Consider the following 19,191-nt stretch of genomic DNA (forward strand, 5'->3'; position numbering starts at 1 on the left):
AAATTTTTCAAAGATACATTTAACATTTATTGCTAAAATTTAATAAAGGATTAAAGACACATTGAAGCAGGAAATGGTCTATAACAAACTGTTAGGCATAACAAATGTGAATAAAAATGAAGGCCATTATTTATGTGTTTATAAAAGAAAGTTTTATCATTCAGGATGTTGGGAAAATCATCTATGATGACAATGAGCCAGAAAAAAAGGAGATCAAGGCTCATTTTAGTCAAGAGTTTGACTAAAAAATTTTAAAAACGTATTATTATTAAACCTGGTTCAATATTTTACTATGGGGATTCAAATTTCAACTTCTTTGATAATAAATGTGGCATTTATTGGTTTAACAGAGTCATTAAAGTCCCTTTAAGCCCCTGAGTGTGAAAAGGTTTTGAACCCAACAGTTTCATCACTGATGCAGCCTCTTCATCGCCATGTCTGTTTCGGTATAGTTTGAAAGGAACTAAATAGTAAATATATAAGTCACTGGATTATTATTATGATCATTGATTAGATGGGCAGGTTGGAGCACACAGAATCACACTCTGTTCTGTCTAATCTCCTGTGTCTCAGGGTAAAATCGCCGGAATTGGCTTCTTAAAGATCCATGCTCCCTGGGCCGTTTTGTGTCGAGAGGCTGAGATCATGAAGCTCAAGATGCCAACAAAGCAGGTATTCAACCCAACATCCACTAATTGCATTCAAAATTTCATCTGAAGTTTTTTTTAACCATCAGTTCCATATTAATTCTATCAGTGGAGAACAACAACTCCCTTCAACAGCAACAATCGTCTTTCCGCAGGTTTATGAAGTGAAACAAGGCAGCAACCTGGTGGAGAAAATCCGACTGTTCATTCACAAAGTCACTGATCCTCTCCACCCAAAAGTGGGTCCCAAACGGCCCGGAGATGCCAAATCGCTCTCCCTTCCTTTTTCAAAGGAGAAGCAGCACCTGTGAGTAAAATCTCTTTTCTTTATTTATTTCTAAAGGCACACTCCAAAAAAAAGTCACTTTGATGATGAATCATTTTAATGAACTTTTATATTTAAAAGCAGAAATGAAAGCACTATGGGATGAGATCAGGTTCTGATTATTATACCTGGTCTGAGCTTTGGTTCCTTGACTCTCAAGCTGTTTGATCTGAATTGTGAACCTAATATAAGTTGTGCCCTACAGTTTCAAGCTGCAAAGCAGAATGAAAACTGGACATTGACCCTGAAGTGCAGTTCATGTAAACAGCAGGGGAACCTAACTGTGCATGTTTTCCTGATAGACAGGATACCTTCAAGAGAACATGATGTAGGGAACAGCTAATATTACAACTAGGAGATTGGAATAAGCAAATATATTTAATTATTAAACGCAATGTGGTAAAAACATTAACAATGTGATGGAAAGAAATGCCAGCCAGCCTGCAGGCTGAGGATGCCAGGAACGATGCAGAGTGATTCAGTCTTGGTAATGTGAAAGCCCCTCGCCCCCATCCCTCAGCTTACTGCACGCAAACAAACACAAGTCTGACTCATTGAGGTCATCTACATCCTCTGAACAGTGACTGAGGTTTTAACGTCGCAGTCTAAGCAGACATGGGATGGATTCTGAACTTTGAGACTCATGACTTCATGGACACTCTCTTTGGTCCCAACCAGTCAGCTGGTTTTCACATCCAGTGTTTGCATCAGAACATGTCTTCCCCTCAGCCTGCTGGGATGTATGGAGGAGCGAGTGGGCAGCAAGTAGCTAAATTTATGCTCTGACTAACAGCTAGCAGATCTCCCTCCACAGCTTCCACATCTCATCTGTTCTGAAAACGATCTGGGGTGGATCTCTGAGATAAAGCCTGATCACAAAAGCTCGTTTAGTGAGGTTTTCAAAGCAATCACCCTTTTTATTTTTGTGTTTTTGTTTTTCTTCTCCTAGATTGTGAAGTTGTTTTAGATTTGGTTCTTGTGCAGCCAGCGCCTCTTGTCTAAAAGTGTTCACGCTGTCGTTAAAGTGTCCCCAATCAAGAATGAATAGAGCTTTTTTAGGTTCAGTTTAGACAACCTGTCAGAACCAGAACTTCAAAATTAAATTGTCAGTCATCGGATGATGACTGACAATTTACAAGAACTTCTTGTTGATCTATCAGCTTTGCTTGTTTGTTGTATTTTTGGTTATAGTTCAGTTTTGTGTGAACACTCAGCAGAAAACATCCAATCCAGTTTTTTTTTACATTTTATTTTTTGTAAATGGATCTCTAAAGCAATCTTCCAAACATAAAAGCATGTCTTAGAACAACATTTGTCTGGCATCTGAGTGCATTTGGAATAATGTTCATACCCCATCCATTTGAATGGATTTCCATCTGATAAGTTGAAGTGTGTAGTATCCAGTATCTCTATTAATGCTGCTTTCACTTTTCTCTTGTTTGCTGTTCTTCTACTTGGCTTGATGCTAACTGCAAGAAGGATCTCTTCAGACTTTCATGACCATTTGGTCATGAATGCCAGGTGGAATGTGCAGCTATAGTTGTCAAGTTCTCCCACCTGAACTCTGTTATTCTGTACATTATAACTAAGCAACAGTTTATGTTAGTTTGTTGCACATGATCCCAGTTTGGTCTAACAGTTTGAGGCCTGACATGCAGACAGGTGATGGCGTCTGAACCGTTACTGGTGCTGTATGGACAGAACCTAACGTTCATCTTTACTCTACATCCTGCACTTGTCATTCATGTTTTTGCTAGCGTACAGCTCAACTGGATTAAGTATTTAACCAGTAAGCTGGAGCATTTTTGTCAGTATAAGCATGCACCCACAGTGGTTAAATCATGAGAAATGGGACGCTCTTTTAAGGGTTTGGGACATAAACAGCCTGCAGAGGTCATCAGTTACTGATACATTTTCTGTTATACCAAATGTAATTCCTATAAACGTTGCCCTGTTTCAGTTTTTATATCCTATGAACATATGTTTCATATAGAAAACCATATCATCATTTTTCTCTTCTATTTTGTCCTGCTTGTGTGTAGAAATTAGAAATGAAACATAATACTGATGCACATCATTATGGTTGAGTTAATAATAATTGATTTATAATGCATGTCAGCTTCCTTTCTAACTCTGGCATCTCCAGCCCATTTTTTTACTTTTACAGCTTTATATCTTATTTCTCCACTGGTCTGTGAATATTTATTTTTTCCATTCCTGCATCTTTAAATAAAACTGTCTGTTTTTCTTCTTTTGCCCAGTTTTGACCTCTCTGACAGAGACAAGTTCTTTGACAGCAAGACAAGAAGCTCCATTGTGAGTATTTCAGTAAGATCAATGTTGGAGGGGATCACTAGACAACAATCTGTTTAAAATAATAACTGTAAACCATCTTTCATAAGCAGATGAACATGCTTCCTCTAGCTCAGTGTGCTTTTGTCTCAGTTGAACGTCTTGGTTTCAGGCAGAGGAGCGATCTCTGTATTCTGTTCTATGCTGGTTCTTCGCCTCCACATTGACTCTCTTTCTTTACACACACACATACCAATATATACACCTCCACAGAACTGCCCAGAGCTTCACTAATGACTAGATAATGTGATTGAAGTCAGTATTGGATGGAGGCGCTCATGAGCGCATGAATTAGACTCAGTGGAATTGTTTTTGCTGCCGCTCTGAAACTCTGCAGTCTCTCTGCATCCATTTTCCCTTTGCATTATTTTCATTTTGTTATCTAACAAGCAAATAAACATTCCCTCCAATCATGTTGTAGTATACATTTTCAAACATGCTTAGTTTTCATATTTTAATGATGTCTGTTCTTGGATTCCCAGGTCTATGAAGTACTGAAGAGGATACGATGGACCAGACCCAACTACTCCTTTGGTAAAGGCAGCACACAACTTAATATGGAACTTTCTTCAGGTTTAGATGATGAGCAGAAACAACAGACATTACATTTCAAAAACATCAAATATCTTACTTCTTATTTCTCATCTTTTTGTCATTTTTACTTGGTATTAATATTAAAAGGTCTTAACATGTGGACTTAACATGACTTAACATGGACACTAAAGTGTTGGCACTTGGCAGGCACTACGTCAAATGCATATGTAATTGTTTTTTTCCCCTTTGATACAGTAATAAGTTTGTTTATATGTTTTAATGGCCAAAAGAAGAGATAAAACATTTCATACACTGCAAATATTTTTATCAAACTCATCTAATTTATGTGAAGAGTCAATATCTTCAGTGTTGACGCTTATTTTAGAAACTTTACTGAATGTCGCCAATGTAGACCCAACCTGGACCCATCTTATCTTGTCTCTTTATGTACTTTTAACAAACAGCCACTGGTTCTCTATGATGTTTGAAATTTTCTGACTCCTGATTCAAAATTTCAGTTTTTTGTTGGTTTGTTTTGTCAGTTTTGACTTGATATGAAGTTCAATTGTGCTGGAAAACACAAAGATCATTACCAGTATTGTTGGAAAAAAGTTACTCTTGGATGATGGGTAGTGATGCCATTTCTTTCAAGGTTAAGACCCAGCTGCACATATGGGTTATAGGAGGAGGCTTCCATGTGTGCCCACTACATAGAACTGTGTGTTGCTATGGATCTGGGAAAAAATTGTTTTCCAAACAATCGCAAGGAGAATTCATCAGTGAAAATAACAGCTCCAGGACTGTGTTCATATTTTCCTGCAGAATTCCAGTTTGTCCTTGATATTTTCTTTAACCAGAAGTGTCTTCTTTGCTGTCCTTGTGTCACAAAGCCATTGCCTCAAAGTCTTCATTTCACACTTCCAGAAGGAGATAGTCACTGTGCTTGTTGCACATCCATCAATGTCCTGAAAACTCTTCACTGCATCTGAACCTCTCACCTCAACGTTTAGATGATCCAAAAGACCTTTCTTTCACTTAAAATGTACTTACCTTTTTGTGAATCTGTTTTAATACAAAGGGATAATGGTTGCACTCTTCTTAAAGGTTATCATTAATAACACAAGCAGTCAGCAATTTCAAGCCCGGTTAGGTTGTTAATGGATTTAGCAGAACTCTTCCACAGTGGGTTTCATCATGAAGACAAACACATTTTATTTTTTAACATTATGTGCTTATATTTTTCTGCAGTAAATTGCATTGATGTAAGTTTTTGATTTGGATCATGTATTCATTACTCTGTTAGCTGAGGCAGGACGACATTAGGACTGTCAGAAACCCAAATCATTAAACATGACTCGTGGTTTAGAGCAGAAACAACAAAAAATACCTTTCATTTCTCATATATTTTTTGTCATTTTTCCTTACTATTATTATAAAAAGAAACAACTATACGTTTTATACCCCTATAAACATGGTATGCCACCCTGGCCAGGCTGTTGAAGGGTTTTCTCTCAGCTCTTTCTCTGGGTGTTGCTGCTCTGGGAGTGTCTCATTTTAATCCTGGTGATTATTCCTCCTTATAGGGATCACCAGTCTGCTAGCCAACGGTGTCTACACATCTGCTTATCCACTGCATGATGTGAGTATCAACTTCATCTTTCTCCTTTCATGTTGGTGGGCCTCCTCCCTCCTGCAGGCCTCCAGCCATCTGTTGGCACAGCCACAGCAAAAATAATTCTGGAAGAAAGATCATTTTTACCATCGCTTGTTTGATTTGTAGCCATTTAAGTCCAACATTTTGATATGACACAAAGCAGCCAACCAGTTCATGGCGAGCTTGGAACAGATCCATCTGATATTAAAGTGATCTAAGAAATATGTTGATCTGCAAAATCTGATGCAGTAAAAATATTGGACAACCATAGTTTCCTCTTCGCAACCATCATGATAGCTGTGACACAAAGCTCACCCAGATATAGCAGGAAATTCAGACACACACACACAACTTCCTGCATCCCGATTCTTTCAAACTTTATTCTTTCAAACCATGTGCAGGCTTGTCCTGCGGTGCTGAATAACTCCTGAGTCTGAACAAAGTGTCTTCATTCTATTGAACTCAGAGAAAGTCTGTTCAGTGTTCTTGACTTCATTAATGGAATAAGCCAGATCAGACAAAGAAAAACTTAAACTTTAAGAGCTTCTTTTCATTTGTGCAGGTCTTTAACATCCTTACCTCCATGTGACTGTAGGTAATGATGTTCAAGATTTTAACCTATACTGCTGTTTCTTTAAGTTTCTATTTATTTCTAAAGTTGTGGAACTATTACAGAAGTGGTTTTAAGTGAATGTAATATGATGATTATGGTTTTTGGATTATGCAGCAGTCAGTGTCTGCAGTGAAGACAAATTTCCTTTGGAACAATAAAATCGATCTAATCTTGTATTCTTCATGATTAGGGTTAGTAAACACATCTCCATTTGTCTTACAGGGAGACATTGAGGGGGTTACTGCAGAGCCCAATGACAGGAAGGTAAGTGGAGCAACTCTATTAGTTAGTCTAACCCCAGCTGTAACCATACTGATACCATTCTGCCATGGAAACCCTGCTAACAGCAGCCTTTATGAGTTGGTCCACATAAACCATGTCAGAGGCTTTTTTTAGGAACATCATTTTGAACTTCTCATCCCTACTCTATCGGAGGTAAAAGTTCAGTTTAGGGTCAGTCACACCTGGGATTTAAGAGCAGGACCAACATACCTCTCATGGAATATCAAGCTGGGCATCTTGCTCTTTATCTCCTGCCGGTCTAAGTCCTTGATACTTAACATTGGATCAGCCAGCCTCTCCTGCCAGGATGGAGTTACTTTTTTCCTGATTGATTTTCCTGAAACCAATTTGATGATAGATGAAACTCCAGATCGTTGTTCGGCACTATGTAATGTGCCTTTTGTGACTTTATATACATTCAGTACCCTTCTGATAGAATAGTCTTAAGAGATTAATTAGAAACTGATCTCTCCAGCTAACCTGTCATGATTTGGGTGGTGAGGCAGAGGCAGCAGACCCAGGGTAAGATGAATAAGATGGTTTAATAACGAAAGTAGTCCAAAAATCCAAAAACATACAAAGTCCAGGCAGCACAAAGGAGCGGATGCAGAAGCTCGCAGGTAGTGACAGCAGGTACTGGACAAACATGATGAGGACCCGACGAGGAACAAAGAACACAGGTGGGGTTAAATACACAGAGGGTAATCAAGGAGACAAGAAACACCTGGGAACAATCAAGGGGAGACAATATAATACGGAGACTAAGAGACACAGAAACTCAAAATAAACACAGATACGGAACAGATCCTGACATAACCGTCACTGTGACCATCTGGACATGTCTGGGTCTGTTCCTCCTCCTATAGAAACATGCAGTTGGAAATCAGAGTTCATGCTTTTGAAGTCACATCCATCCTTGATTCCACTCTACATCCATAATTATATTGTGGGATGTGAGTCACTAAGGTAACAGCTTAATAAGCCCTCTTATGTTCTGGAGGATCAGAAAAGCAGCTCTAGTCGGCTTCATTCTCTCATGGACCTTTAGATGGAGAGTGGAAACAGGAGTGTGGAGAGTTCTTGTTAGTTGGGTGTCGCGCTCAGCCTGCCATCTAGGCTCTTCACTGGGCTGCTGCTAGCTCATAAAACGACTTTATTTGTTGCTTGTTGCGTTGCCTGTAGATGGAGGGTGTAATTACAGTATGTGTGAAAATGTTCCACTGGCCCCTCCAAGTGATTTGTGATATTCGCCTACCAGTAGTGGGATCAGAACATGCACACAGAGCACTGCCGCTGCCAGCTGCTCTCTTCTGTGCAGCATGAGGACAGGATGGAGTTCTGCAGGATTCTTGTGTTAGGATGTTTTACTGCAGAAAGCTTCCATCAGAGCGTGATGAGGGCAGCTCTGATGCATTCAGGTCAGAACTCAGTAGCTATAACTGATGACACTTGTGAATCAACTATGAGTTGTAATAATTACTATGATTAAATTAGTTATGGTTAGAAAGACAGTTTAGAAATAAAATGTCTGTAAAATCCATACAGACATTGTTTTAAAGAAGCATTTCCTAAATCGTACCGATGTAGACCAAGACCAGAAAGACTGTATGAGATCAAAACAAAAAGTAACTCACATCCGTTTGAATGGACATGTTTGCATTAGTCTGTCTGGTTTTATTGTCTTCACTAACAAATATGTTCAAGAAATGATCATTGTGCTTGTTTGCCATCCAGTTCTTTATTTGGTCGGCTCGACTCTTCACATCTGTAGAAACCTGACAGTAATCACTGACTCTGACTTCTCTTCACAGTTATTGTTCGAGGAATGGGCCAGCTACAGTGTTTTCTACAAGTATCAACCTATTGGACTGATCAGGTCAGAACCTTCTGAATGAACCCACTAAGTACTGGATCATGTCCCTGTAAGCTCAGGTTTTCTGGAAACATCCAGTCTCTGGCCAATGAGAGTCAGGACTAGATCTGATAGGAGTCTCCATTTATTTATGGAGCTGAAGAAGAGCCAGACTGTAGCACCAGTCTGACCAGTTACACGTAGTGATGAAGCTGTTCCAGTCAGAGACATGTTGAGTCAGCAAAGAAAGGTTGTTGGACTCCAAAAAAAAATGAAAAGGACAAATTTTTAATATCTGACTCTCTAAAGTCGCAGATGACCCCAGGCCTTTAAGCATTCATGTTTCTTCCAACAGGAAGTACTTCGGAGAAAAAGTTGGCCTCTACTTCGCCTGGTTAGGAGTTTATACCCAGATGCTCATCCCAGCTGCCATCGTTGGAGTCATTGTGTTCCTTTACGGCTGCGCCACAGTTGATGATAACATACCTAGGTACACAGCACATGCATAAAATGCCGTATTAATGTTAAAAACACTTTGCCGATCTTGCTTTTTGTCTACTTTCATTGTTTGTTCTTCATTCATATAATCCATTCCAATGGTGAATAAAAACTCCCAGAATGTAAGTTTTTCATATTGTTGGTCTTAGTTCAGTAGTTCTAATGAAGTGATTTTCAGCCTCAAGCAGTCCCACATGGTAAGGTGTGGCTATGCAAAGAGAGCCAACTCAGTGAAAACATCTTGCAGACTAGAGTCCGTCTCAGCATGCACCGAGCTTAGACCAAACCCTGGAAAAATATGGAGCTCAGCTCTGTGCTCTGTTGCCACACAGTCACTTGCTAACATGCATGACCAGATCATGTTGGCTAATGTTGGGCAATGCTGTGAACTGGCCTTAATGGGAGAATTAAGGTTTCAGAAAACACACACAGTGAGGGAGCTCCTGCAGGACTGGGAGGGTGTGCTCCAATAAGAGCTCCTGGGCAGCTCTGTGTTCCTACCGTTTACTGCTGGCTCTTTTTCTTTTTTAAAAAAAAGGTGATTAAAAATGTGATTCTGTGGCAATACTGAAATTTCCCATACTCTTTGAAGGCAACACAACCAAAACCAACTTAATGTGCATAACCTACCAGTGTTCTAACTATCTGTGCTACCCATATGGCAGGAAAATCTGTCGAGGTAGCACAGATACCGGTTCTGATCACATGGCACCGTCAATGCCGTGTGCACCACGGTGACGCACAGAGTGGCAAGTTCATGGATTTCAGATTGGAGCAATTTATCAAGAAAAAAAAGACAGAACAAAAGTGAAAAGAAACAATGACTCCTCAGAGTTTAAATTAATGACAATATTTATTATCGTTATAATAAATGTGCGTCAGACCCATTGTGTATAACCTTTGAGTGAGTTTTAATTTAGTGTGTCATATTCAAAATATTTAAAGGTATTAATGTTTGAATATTGGTGTTTAAATTAAATGCCTTCTTAAGAAGCAGGGATGTTACCAGGACGTTTTTAAAGAGGACACCACAACCCACAACTAAATACATCCAAATCTGAGACACACAAGTAAATTGTCCTACATGTTTTAAAAATGTCCTGCTTGAGACACTCCCAGCTCGGCCAGCTTGGCAGAGGGAGCTTATAAGTTTTCTGCATGAATAACTTCTTACTACACTTAAACATTGTTCAGTTCTTACTGACATATGAAAGAATTGATACAGAGTACAGGCCACACCTACAGACACTTCAAAATAAAAACCTTAGGGACTAGAAAAAACACAGTTTCTTTATACCACTGCAATGTGGTATAAAGCTAATCTTGAAATTGCTGTTAGGCTATTTACAGTGATGATGAGCTTAATGTGGCTCTTAATGCTGAACTGGTTCGCCACTCCAGTTTCCAGTTAGAGAGACTGGTTCCATGCAAACATGAAGCCTTTTTGTCCTTCCTTAAGCAGAGGACCACACCTGTTGTAAATAACCACTAATGTTTCATGTGAGAAGAAACACCAGTTTGATTTTTAGGTTTCATTCACACCAGACCTCTTTAGTTTGCGTTAATCAAACTAGTTTGTTTATTTAGAACCGGTTCATTTGGGAAGGTGAGAATGTGTTACTGAACTCTGACGCAGAACAAACAAGTGATTTCTGGGCTACAAACCTCGATCTCGGCTCAGTGGAAGTGAACTGTGATGTGGGTCAAATGCATATGTGAACACCAAGCAGAAGTGGACTACAGAGCAGGGCATTCTGGGTAAATACAGCCAAAATGAACACGAGTCTATGACTCCTTTTCTTTTACCAAAGACAAAAGAGAACTCCTCCAACCATTAAAATTTGATGCCACTCTACATTTTGTGAAGAAGTTGCACTCAGTGTCTTCTTCTGAGGTGATCATGTGGTTTCCTTCAGTGGTTCTTGGTGCAGCACCCCCGCAGGCGAGGGGGGAGCAGTTTGCTCAGTGCAACATGAAAGAGAACCACAGCAGCTGGAAATGGAACAAATGTTACAACTTTGGTCTCCTATCAAACTGAGACTATGAAGTGTAAAGACAGCATTAACAAAACCTCTCCTCCCTCACCATCGTCCCCTCAGCGTTAATGAAGCATACCCTTTTGATGACCATTCAGTAATCCAGGTTCTCCGTCTGTTTGTCAGCATGGAGATCTGTGATCCCAGGAACAACATCACCATGTGTCCGCTGTGTGACAGTGTCTGCAGCTACTGGAAGCTGGAGACGGCGTGTGGCACAGCCAGAGCCAGCCACCTGTTTGACAATCCAGCAACAGTCTTCTTCTCCATCTTCATGGCTCTTTGGGGTAAGTGTGCACAGATAAATGGTGCAAATTATAACTCATCTGCATCCGCAGGCATGTTATGAAAAAAAATCCTTTTTTTTCTATGATTGAAGGTAAGATTAGAGAAGACCTTTAGCTGCAACTTGAGTCCTGATTAGGAGAAATTTCCAAAACAAATCCATAAGGCCAACACACAGACTGCCCTCCTCTGATGTCCTGCCAAATCTCCCAGCCATCTGTTGGCAGCAGCAGGGCTTCAGACTGCAGAAGTGTTGTGTTCATATGAAGCTGGTGTCTGACAGTGTCTCAGCACTGCAGCAATCTGGAGCTGGCCTCTTGCTCCAGATTAATTATGGAGCTAAATAACAAAACCTGCATCTGATCTTTACACTTAAACTGCAGCAAACATGTGAATAAATCAGAACAGAACTGGAGCTCCAGCTGGACATGGTAATGAACCTCAGTTAAGTTCGCTGGGAAATTGCAATATTGACAAATATGGTTTTTGTGTTGTTTTTTGTTTTTGAGGGTGGGGTGTGGGTGTGTGTGTGTGTTTGGGGGGGTGGGGGGTTCGGGTCAGACGTCCAGAAATCTGAAACATGCATACAGATTCTTAGTCAGTTCAGGTCAAAATGAACTTTAAGAAATGATTGGCTGGATGGCCCACCAGAGATCTCTTCTTTAGTGTCATTTCACTCAGCTTAAAAATCAGTTTTAGTTGGAAGACAAAGATTTAGTAGTTTATGAACAACAAGAAAGAGCTTTTGTATTTCAATTCATGGGGTTAAATTACGTTAAATTAAATGAGGAATTATAACAAAGTCAAAATGTAATACAATTTAAAAGGAAATATAAAGAGGTAATTTTCACAAGATAAAAAAATATGTGTGAGTTAGTTTACACATATTTCTGTGGGTATGGATGTGTGGGTACACACACGCATATGAGTGTGTTGGTATGGATGTACAGTACAGACCAAAGGTTTGGACACACCTTTTAATTCAATGAGTTTCCTTTATTTTCATTACTATTGACATTGTAGATTCACACTGAAGGCATCAAAACTATGAATAACACATGTGGAAATATGCACTAAACAAAAGTGTAAAACAACTGAAAATACCCCTTATATTCTAGTTTCTTCAAAGTAGCAACCTTTTGCTGTGATTACTACTTTGCACACACTCTGCATTTTCTTGATGAGCTTCAACAGGTCGTCACCTGAAATGGTTTTCACTTCATAGGTCAACCTGCCCTGTCAGGTTAATAAGTGGGATTTATTGCCTTATAAATAGTCATGAAAATAAAGAAAACCCATTGAATTAGAAGGTGTGTCCAAACTTTTGGTCTGTACTGTATATATTTAGACATGTAAACCCAAATAAAATGGAAAATTAATTAACCTGTTTGTTTTTACGTTTTGATTGGATTTATTAATGAGGGTCCATCTGAAAATATTGTATGAATTTAGGGACTAGCAGTTCATAAGTTTCTTACTTCTTCCTACTCCTTTTTGAGCATGTTTTTGTACTGTGGTACAAAAATATGTCTTTTGCATTCCTTGTTCTTGTGTATGATTTTATACTTCTATCATGTTCAAAATATAGTTTCATTTCATTTCATTTACACAGTCCGTGTTTATCATGACAGTAACATGTCCTTCACATGTCGTTGAAAAACTCAGATGTTCAAACTATGTTCAGAATGCTGATAATATTATGATGTTCAGCTGGAGTGAAGTGTGTAGTGACTGTGTTGTGCTGCTGCTCGCCTCTGCAGCTGTTCTCTTCATGGAGCACTGGAAGAGGCGCCAGATGCGGCTCAACTACGTCTGGGACCTGACGGATTATGGAATGGAAGAGGAGGTGAGATTACCCGGAGAAGTTGCTAACCTGTCCTACACGATGAGGGAAATTTATGCAAATGGCTGAAAACATGAGCATTTTTTATGGAAAATAGAATTGAAAGATACCCTGAGTCTGTCAAAGAATTTTCATTCATCTAAACCAAAACTTTTATAGCAAATAATGACTCTTTCACCCCTTAAATAAAGTTTGATATTAACTTATGAAATAATTGCATAACAACCACTCATTTTCTGTTGAATCAATTTTTCTGTTTAATAAATAGCTTTAATTTCATGTTCATGGTTCTTTAGCCAATTAGAGCCAGCCTTCACTCTGTTGTTACTGATTGTGATAACAACAACTGAGTGTGGTGAGACATGAACTGGCAAACTGGAAGGACATGAGACAAGAGGACAGAACTGAACTTGAATGAAAATGTTTTAATATATTCATGCTTATAAATACATAAAACATTTTTTAATGTTGTTCTCATAAAAGTTTAAATAAATCTTAATATTAGAATAAATGAATTGGTGTCAGTAGAAACGCTAAGATTACAGAATGCCCAGCAGTAGATTTCTCTAGAGATGTTCTGACATGAAGAGTCAAACTGACTCTCAACATGAAAACCTCCAAGATATTCATGTAGATTTTTTTCAAAGCAGTAACAAGATGTTTGAGTTCTAACAGGTGAAAATGTCACTCTTCTATAAATGTTCTGTAAATGCTCAGTGATGTTCTGGCTCAGATTGTGCCTGCAGCGCTGCATTTTCTGAACTTTAGAACAGTTTCATCTGCAGACACTGACTTGTGTTTCTGTGTGTGTGTGTGTATGTGTTGTAATTCACAGGAGCACTATAAGGTTTGGATCGTATTCCCTTTATTTATTTTTAATCTGTGCCTCTTTGTAAGCAGCTGCTGTTACCTTACCCCCCTCTGGCTCTTGGGAGCCTAACCGTCTGCTTGGGCTGGCCCCTGTTTTCTGGCCCTGTAGAGTTTCAGCCGTGGCTCCTGGGTGTTCCTCTGAGGCTCACGCTGCAGCTGGGCCTCTTGCTACTCACGACTTTGTGCAGACTCTTGCTCTTCTTTGTGCCTTTTTCCATCACTTTGGTTTTTAGATCAACAGTTTCTTATTAGCACTGAAATGTCTCAAATGACCAGAAAGGTATCTTGATCTACTAAGGAACCAGCTAACTGTACCGTTTCTAGGTGCTTGTGTTGGATTTCCGCAGGTTATTTTAGTCATCCAAGGAAAGTCATGATGAGTAAAGCTCTGCTGGCTCACATAGAACCACATGTTGGATCCTAATGAGGAATTCCGCAAACTTCTCCTAAGTCTGGTCGTCCCGCTTCCCTTTCCAGGTTTGTCATGGGTGCCACTGGTAATGACCAAGCCGATAACATTTATTGACAACAAGGTTGATGATTTTATTTTGTCCAACCAAATACCTAAAAAATTGAAGTTGTGTAGTCATCCCATGTTGGTGAACAATAGTGCTCATGTGGTAAGAAGAATGTCCAACATCTGCTTCCACCTTTAAACAAAAAAACAAAAAGTTGCAGTAATCAGAAGACACGGTAGGGGATGGAAAAGACCAGGCAAACATTAAACTTAAACAGAGTTGAGTTTTACTTCCATCCTCTAAGCTGCTGGAATACATATCAATCTCACCACGGACGTTGATGCTGACAGTGAAAATCACAGATCAAATCTCAGATCAATAATGTTGCATTAAAGCTGCAGTATGCAACTTTTTTACATTTAGTTCCCATCAGTTAGCTGTAGCTGCAGCTTTATTTTGGATGTGCTCCTCTTTATCCCTGATGCTGCACTGTTCTCTTTTACAAGCGAAGCCTCAAACACACATTGCTTATGATGCTCATTTCCAAAGCTCACATGCTTCTTAACATTCCTTTCCCCAGTTGACAGTCCTTCCAGGACATTCATCTTACGCTTGCTCAGTAAATTTCAATCTGATTAAATGTAGCAGGCTAACTTCTGTCTCTTGCAGGACCACAACAGAGCTGAGTATGAGCTGCGGGTCGCAGAAAAGACCATGAGACAAGATCAAGAAGGCCCAAAGGTAGGACTGAGGTCAGACTCTGGAGGAGTCTGATGAAGCGGATCCCCTCTGGAAAATCACTTTAGTGATGTTTGTCCATAAGCACACCTTCTGACTAGTGGAGACAACAGCAAGGAGTTTCACTCCTTGAAAATAGGAAATCTAAGAAAGTACTGATATTGAATCAAGAAAATTATGGACTGTCATACAACAGTAAAGTGTCTTCAGTCAGAGGCTTCTTCAGATTTGCTGTAATACAGACTGTTACAGGAGATCCTTCCTTTGCTCAGCCATCAGCACTGCAACCTTTTTGAAGGATCATTTATTTTCCCTCTGGGATTAATAAAGTATCTTTTAACTTTGAATTATTTTTTTTGATTATTATATTGTTGACTTTTTGGTTCAGTCAGAAAAAAATCCATCTAAAACATGAGGCCTCTTTTAGCTGCAGAAATCATCAATGGGAACTTTTAATAATTACCCAGTTTTCCTCATGATGTATTAATATGATCACAATAAACAGCACAATAAGGACCAGTTATTCTCTAGCAGCTCAGACACATGTAATGATGTTTAGCAGCAGCTTATTCTTAAGCAGGAAGTGATGCGGCGAGTAAAGAGACTCATGTTAACACATGGTAGGCCGACAGCTGAGGCAGTTGGTTAGCAGCCCTCAGCTCTTCGCCAAGGTTACATCTTCCTTCCCTAAATGAACGCACACAGTGGCCCCAGCACCCTGACCTCGTTCTGTGGGCTTAGATGTGACATGATGGCTCGGGGTGGCATTAGCTCTGCTCCACTGCAGCTGGAGCTGCAGCATGCACACATTTATGTTGCCTGATGTGTGCAACTGTTGGGCCATTCTGAAAGGAGCTGCTGAGAACAGAAAACATGACAAACACACAGGTCCAACACACAGTGAAGAGATTTTATGTATTCATACTTTCTGTTCTTTTGCTCATGCATGTCTGTGTTTGCTTTTGTGTGTTTTAGGATGAGAAAGTGAAGCTAACGTGTACAGACAGAATGCCAGCTTACCTGACCACTGTGGTCATGATGGGCTTTATGGTGAGACTCAGTCTTCCACATTCATCCACTACTTCAAGACAAACCAGAAAACAAATCATTCAGATGGGTTTTCAACAAAACATGGAAGTCCTAACATTTAGAGGATATGTATACAGTTTAAATATTAAGCAGAAATGGAAGAAACTGTTTCATGTTTTGGCTCAACTTAAGTTTAGTGTCTTCCAATGAGAACAACACATAATTACAATCTGTCATTATTTATAGTTAAGCTCAAAATTGTTTGCACTCCTAGAAGATTAATTTTAAAATTATTTGTATTCAACTAAGAATGTTTTCTTCTATTAGGAAAATATAAAAGTGTCTGAAAGCAGTATCTCAAAATAGTTTTGTTTTTATTTACATTTTATTTAGAAAATGGTTCGTTGAAAACTTTTTATGCTATTCTTATTAATCACTCTAGCATTGCAGTCAATTCACATGAATTAATTTAGTTATTCATATAAACCTCCATTCTTTAGGTGGATCAGAGGTTTGGGGTTGAACTGCATGTTCAGTTACAGCTGATCAGTATAAAGTTGGAGATATAAAACTGCGCCTGGGGTCTGTGTGGAACTCCATTAAAGGGGTCTCGACCTTATGAACATGAAAAACATTCAGCATTTTCCTAATTTTAAGGTGCTTAAGTGTAATTATTATTGTAGTGCCTTAGTAATTCATGTTTTCTGCTGGTATCAGCCTGTTTGAGCTGCATTCACTGATAACCTTCAGCAACAGAATATAACAGGTTGATATGTAGCAGAATCACTGAGCTGCTGCTCTCTATGTATGTATATTAAATTCAGTTCACTTCATCTACTCTATATAGCTCCAATTCACGACAAACAAAAAATCATTTCAATTCATACATACACATAGTTATCAGAAACTAAAAAAAAACAGCATGCATAATTAATTATTATACATGGTGTCCGAGGGTAAAACAAGTATTGTGAATTTTTCAGAAGTCATTCAGTTTTTTTCCATAAAACTCAGAAAATATTTTACATGAGTGATGCACAGAAATAACCTATGATATTCTATTGGGTTGTGAAGCATGTTAAAACTGTATTACACTGTCAGATACCTAGTTACCCTCCAAGATTGCTGAGGCTAGAATCGGTCATCTCCAATGATTTCTGGTTGTCATTGATTTGTCTCCCTCCTTCCTTTCAGATTTTTGTAACCCTTGTGATCACCTTTGGGGTCATCCTGTACCGGATCAGCATCAAGACTGCGCTGCACCTGAGCACCTACCCTGCTGCACGCTCCAACATCCGAGCCACCGTGAAAACCACCGCCGCCATCATCAACCTTGTCGTCATCATCATCCTGGATGAGATCTACGCTCTCATCGCCCGCTGGCTCACCACTCTGGGTGAGCAGCCTTCAGGAACCATTACGGTTTACTGGGAGTAAACTGGAAACATGACTCCATCCATTAAATATAGTACATTATGTTTGCTCTCTATATTCTGTGTGTTTTTATTTTTTTATTTCTGATTCTTGGAAAAAATCCACAAGCCATTAGTTAAACTTTAGTGTGGCACATAAAATATGGAAATATGTGACTTGAATTATTGGAGGTCCTCTGGACAGATGATCACTGATCATTCAAAGCTTGGTCAACAAGTTGAGACATTGTCAGCTTATCTGAAGTGCTGTTTGTTCTGTCTTAGAAAATCATGGTAGCATGTCAGAAAAGTCATTGAATGACTTTTATTGCTAATATTAAAAAAAATAATATCACTGTAAAGCATTCTAAATTCCAGCTGAATGTGTTGTTATCCAGTCCAATGTGATCCTTTTTTCCAGAGGTTCCAAAGACAGACAAGAGTTTTGAGGAACGCCTCATTTTCAAAACATTCATCTTGAAGTTCGTCAACGCCTTCACACCCATCGTCTACCTGGCTTTCTTCAGAGGAAGGTAAAACACCACCCTCTCATGCTTCCTTGTTTGGGCTCCTATCTCTAAGTGGTGGTTTAATTCAACTTAAAGCATTACAGCATCAACACCAGACTGGATTCCCTATTCATCCTAAAGTGTCTGATGGATGCTTGTTTTGTCCACAGACTGGTTGGGAGACCTGGAAAGTATCTGTATGTGGTTGGCTCCTACAGGATGGAGGAGGTAATTCACTTTATCCACATGGTGTGTGTGGTAATGTTTATACTAAATGGAGTAACAATCAGATTTGTTCTTCATCTCCTTCCTGCGGTTGCAGGTTTTATCTCTTGAGTCTCATGAATTAGATGAACAACAGTTTTATCAGTACTCAGTGAGGTGTGGAGTGGAGTCATGTGACTCATGCCTGCTTTAGACTTGTGTTACCAATTTAATGACTTTAGGCTAAACTTGATAAAACCACAAAGGACTTTGAACTTACAGTGTGGACAAAAAGTATTCACCCTGTTGAATTTTTTACATTTTTATTGCCTTTCTAAAAATCAATGATGGGGGAAAGAAATTAGAAGACAGCTTTTTTGACCAGAAGACAAAAAAAAATCTTCAGAAATCTTCAAAAATATGTTGCGTAAAATGAGTTATTATAGAAGCAATAAAAAAGTAAGGAGCTTCCTGTGTGGGACTAATCAGCCCCCCTGAGGAGACTGGATCACTGTTGCTTTGTTTGCTTCTCTGCCTTCATGATTCACTGTGAGATAAAGTTTTTCTCTGCTGTTTGGTTCTGACTCGTCCCTTTGCTCAGTGTGCTCATGCAGGCTGTCTCATGGAGCTGTGCATACAGCTGTGCATCACCATGCTGGGCAAGCAGCTCATCCAGAACAACCTCTTTGAGATTGGCATACCGTGAGTACACTTCTACCTGAGACGCACTGAACACCAGCATAACAGCACATCCTCCCAGGTCACAGTGTGTGGGCTGAGCAAATCACAGAATACATTACGCACACCTACTCAGCTGTACTTACAGAAGTCATTTGAATGTCTGCTTTTCAGACACCAGTATTCAGGATAATTGCAAAAGCAAATCCATAAAAATAATTTGACTCACGCTAAATGAAAACTAGCTGACAACCTGCAGACAAAACATGAAATGTGTCCACAGTCATCAAAGCACATTGTTTTCTCCTGGGATATTTTTAGATTCTTTGTCGTTTCTTTATTTCTCTGGGGAACAATTAAAACAAGTTTCAA

The 19,191-nt window shown here is 39.3% G+C and overlaps 1 protein-coding gene across 7 annotated transcripts in view; it reads left to right on the forward strand.

Annotated features, from left to right (window-relative positions):
• The window catches only part of ano1 (anoctamin 1), a 64,045-nt gene that overhangs the window by 32,560 nt on the left and 12,294 nt on the right, over window positions 1-19,191 (forward strand). For 5 of the 7 annotated variants that reach the window (XM_023331882.1, XM_023331878.1, XM_023331880.1 and 2 more), the window contains 17 exons: window positions 574-672; window positions 803-954; window positions 3,234-3,288; window positions 3,807-3,858; window positions 5,442-5,497; window positions 6,348-6,389; window positions 8,219-8,283; window positions 8,615-8,749; window positions 10,920-11,080; window positions 12,839-12,924; window positions 13,757-13,768; window positions 14,919-14,990; window positions 15,963-16,037; window positions 17,211-17,412; window positions 17,850-17,961; window positions 18,108-18,165; window positions 18,743-18,843. In XM_023331882.1, the coding sequence (XP_023187650.1) occupies window positions 574-672; window positions 803-954; window positions 3,234-3,288; window positions 3,807-3,858; window positions 5,442-5,497; window positions 6,348-6,389; window positions 8,219-8,283; window positions 8,615-8,749; window positions 10,920-11,080; window positions 12,839-12,924; window positions 13,757-13,768; window positions 14,919-14,990; window positions 15,963-16,037; window positions 17,211-17,412; window positions 17,850-17,961; window positions 18,108-18,165; window positions 18,743-18,843 (1,535 nt within the window). The remainder of the gene's footprint in view (window positions 1-573; window positions 673-802; window positions 955-3,233; window positions 3,289-3,806; window positions 3,859-5,441; window positions 5,498-6,347; window positions 6,390-8,218; window positions 8,284-8,614; window positions 8,750-10,919; window positions 11,081-12,838; window positions 12,925-13,756; window positions 13,769-14,918; window positions 14,991-15,962; window positions 16,038-17,210; window positions 17,413-17,849; window positions 17,962-18,107; window positions 18,166-18,742; window positions 18,844-19,191) is intronic. The other 2 variants (XM_023331879.1, XM_023331881.1) reach the window with 1 other exon arrangement.

Source organism: Xiphophorus maculatus, chromosome 4 (assembly GCF_002775205.1).
Source record: "Xiphophorus maculatus strain JP 163 A chromosome 4, X_maculatus-5.0-male, whole genome shotgun sequence".
Taxonomy (NCBI): domain Eukaryota; kingdom Metazoa; phylum Chordata; class Actinopteri; order Cyprinodontiformes; family Poeciliidae; genus Xiphophorus; species Xiphophorus maculatus.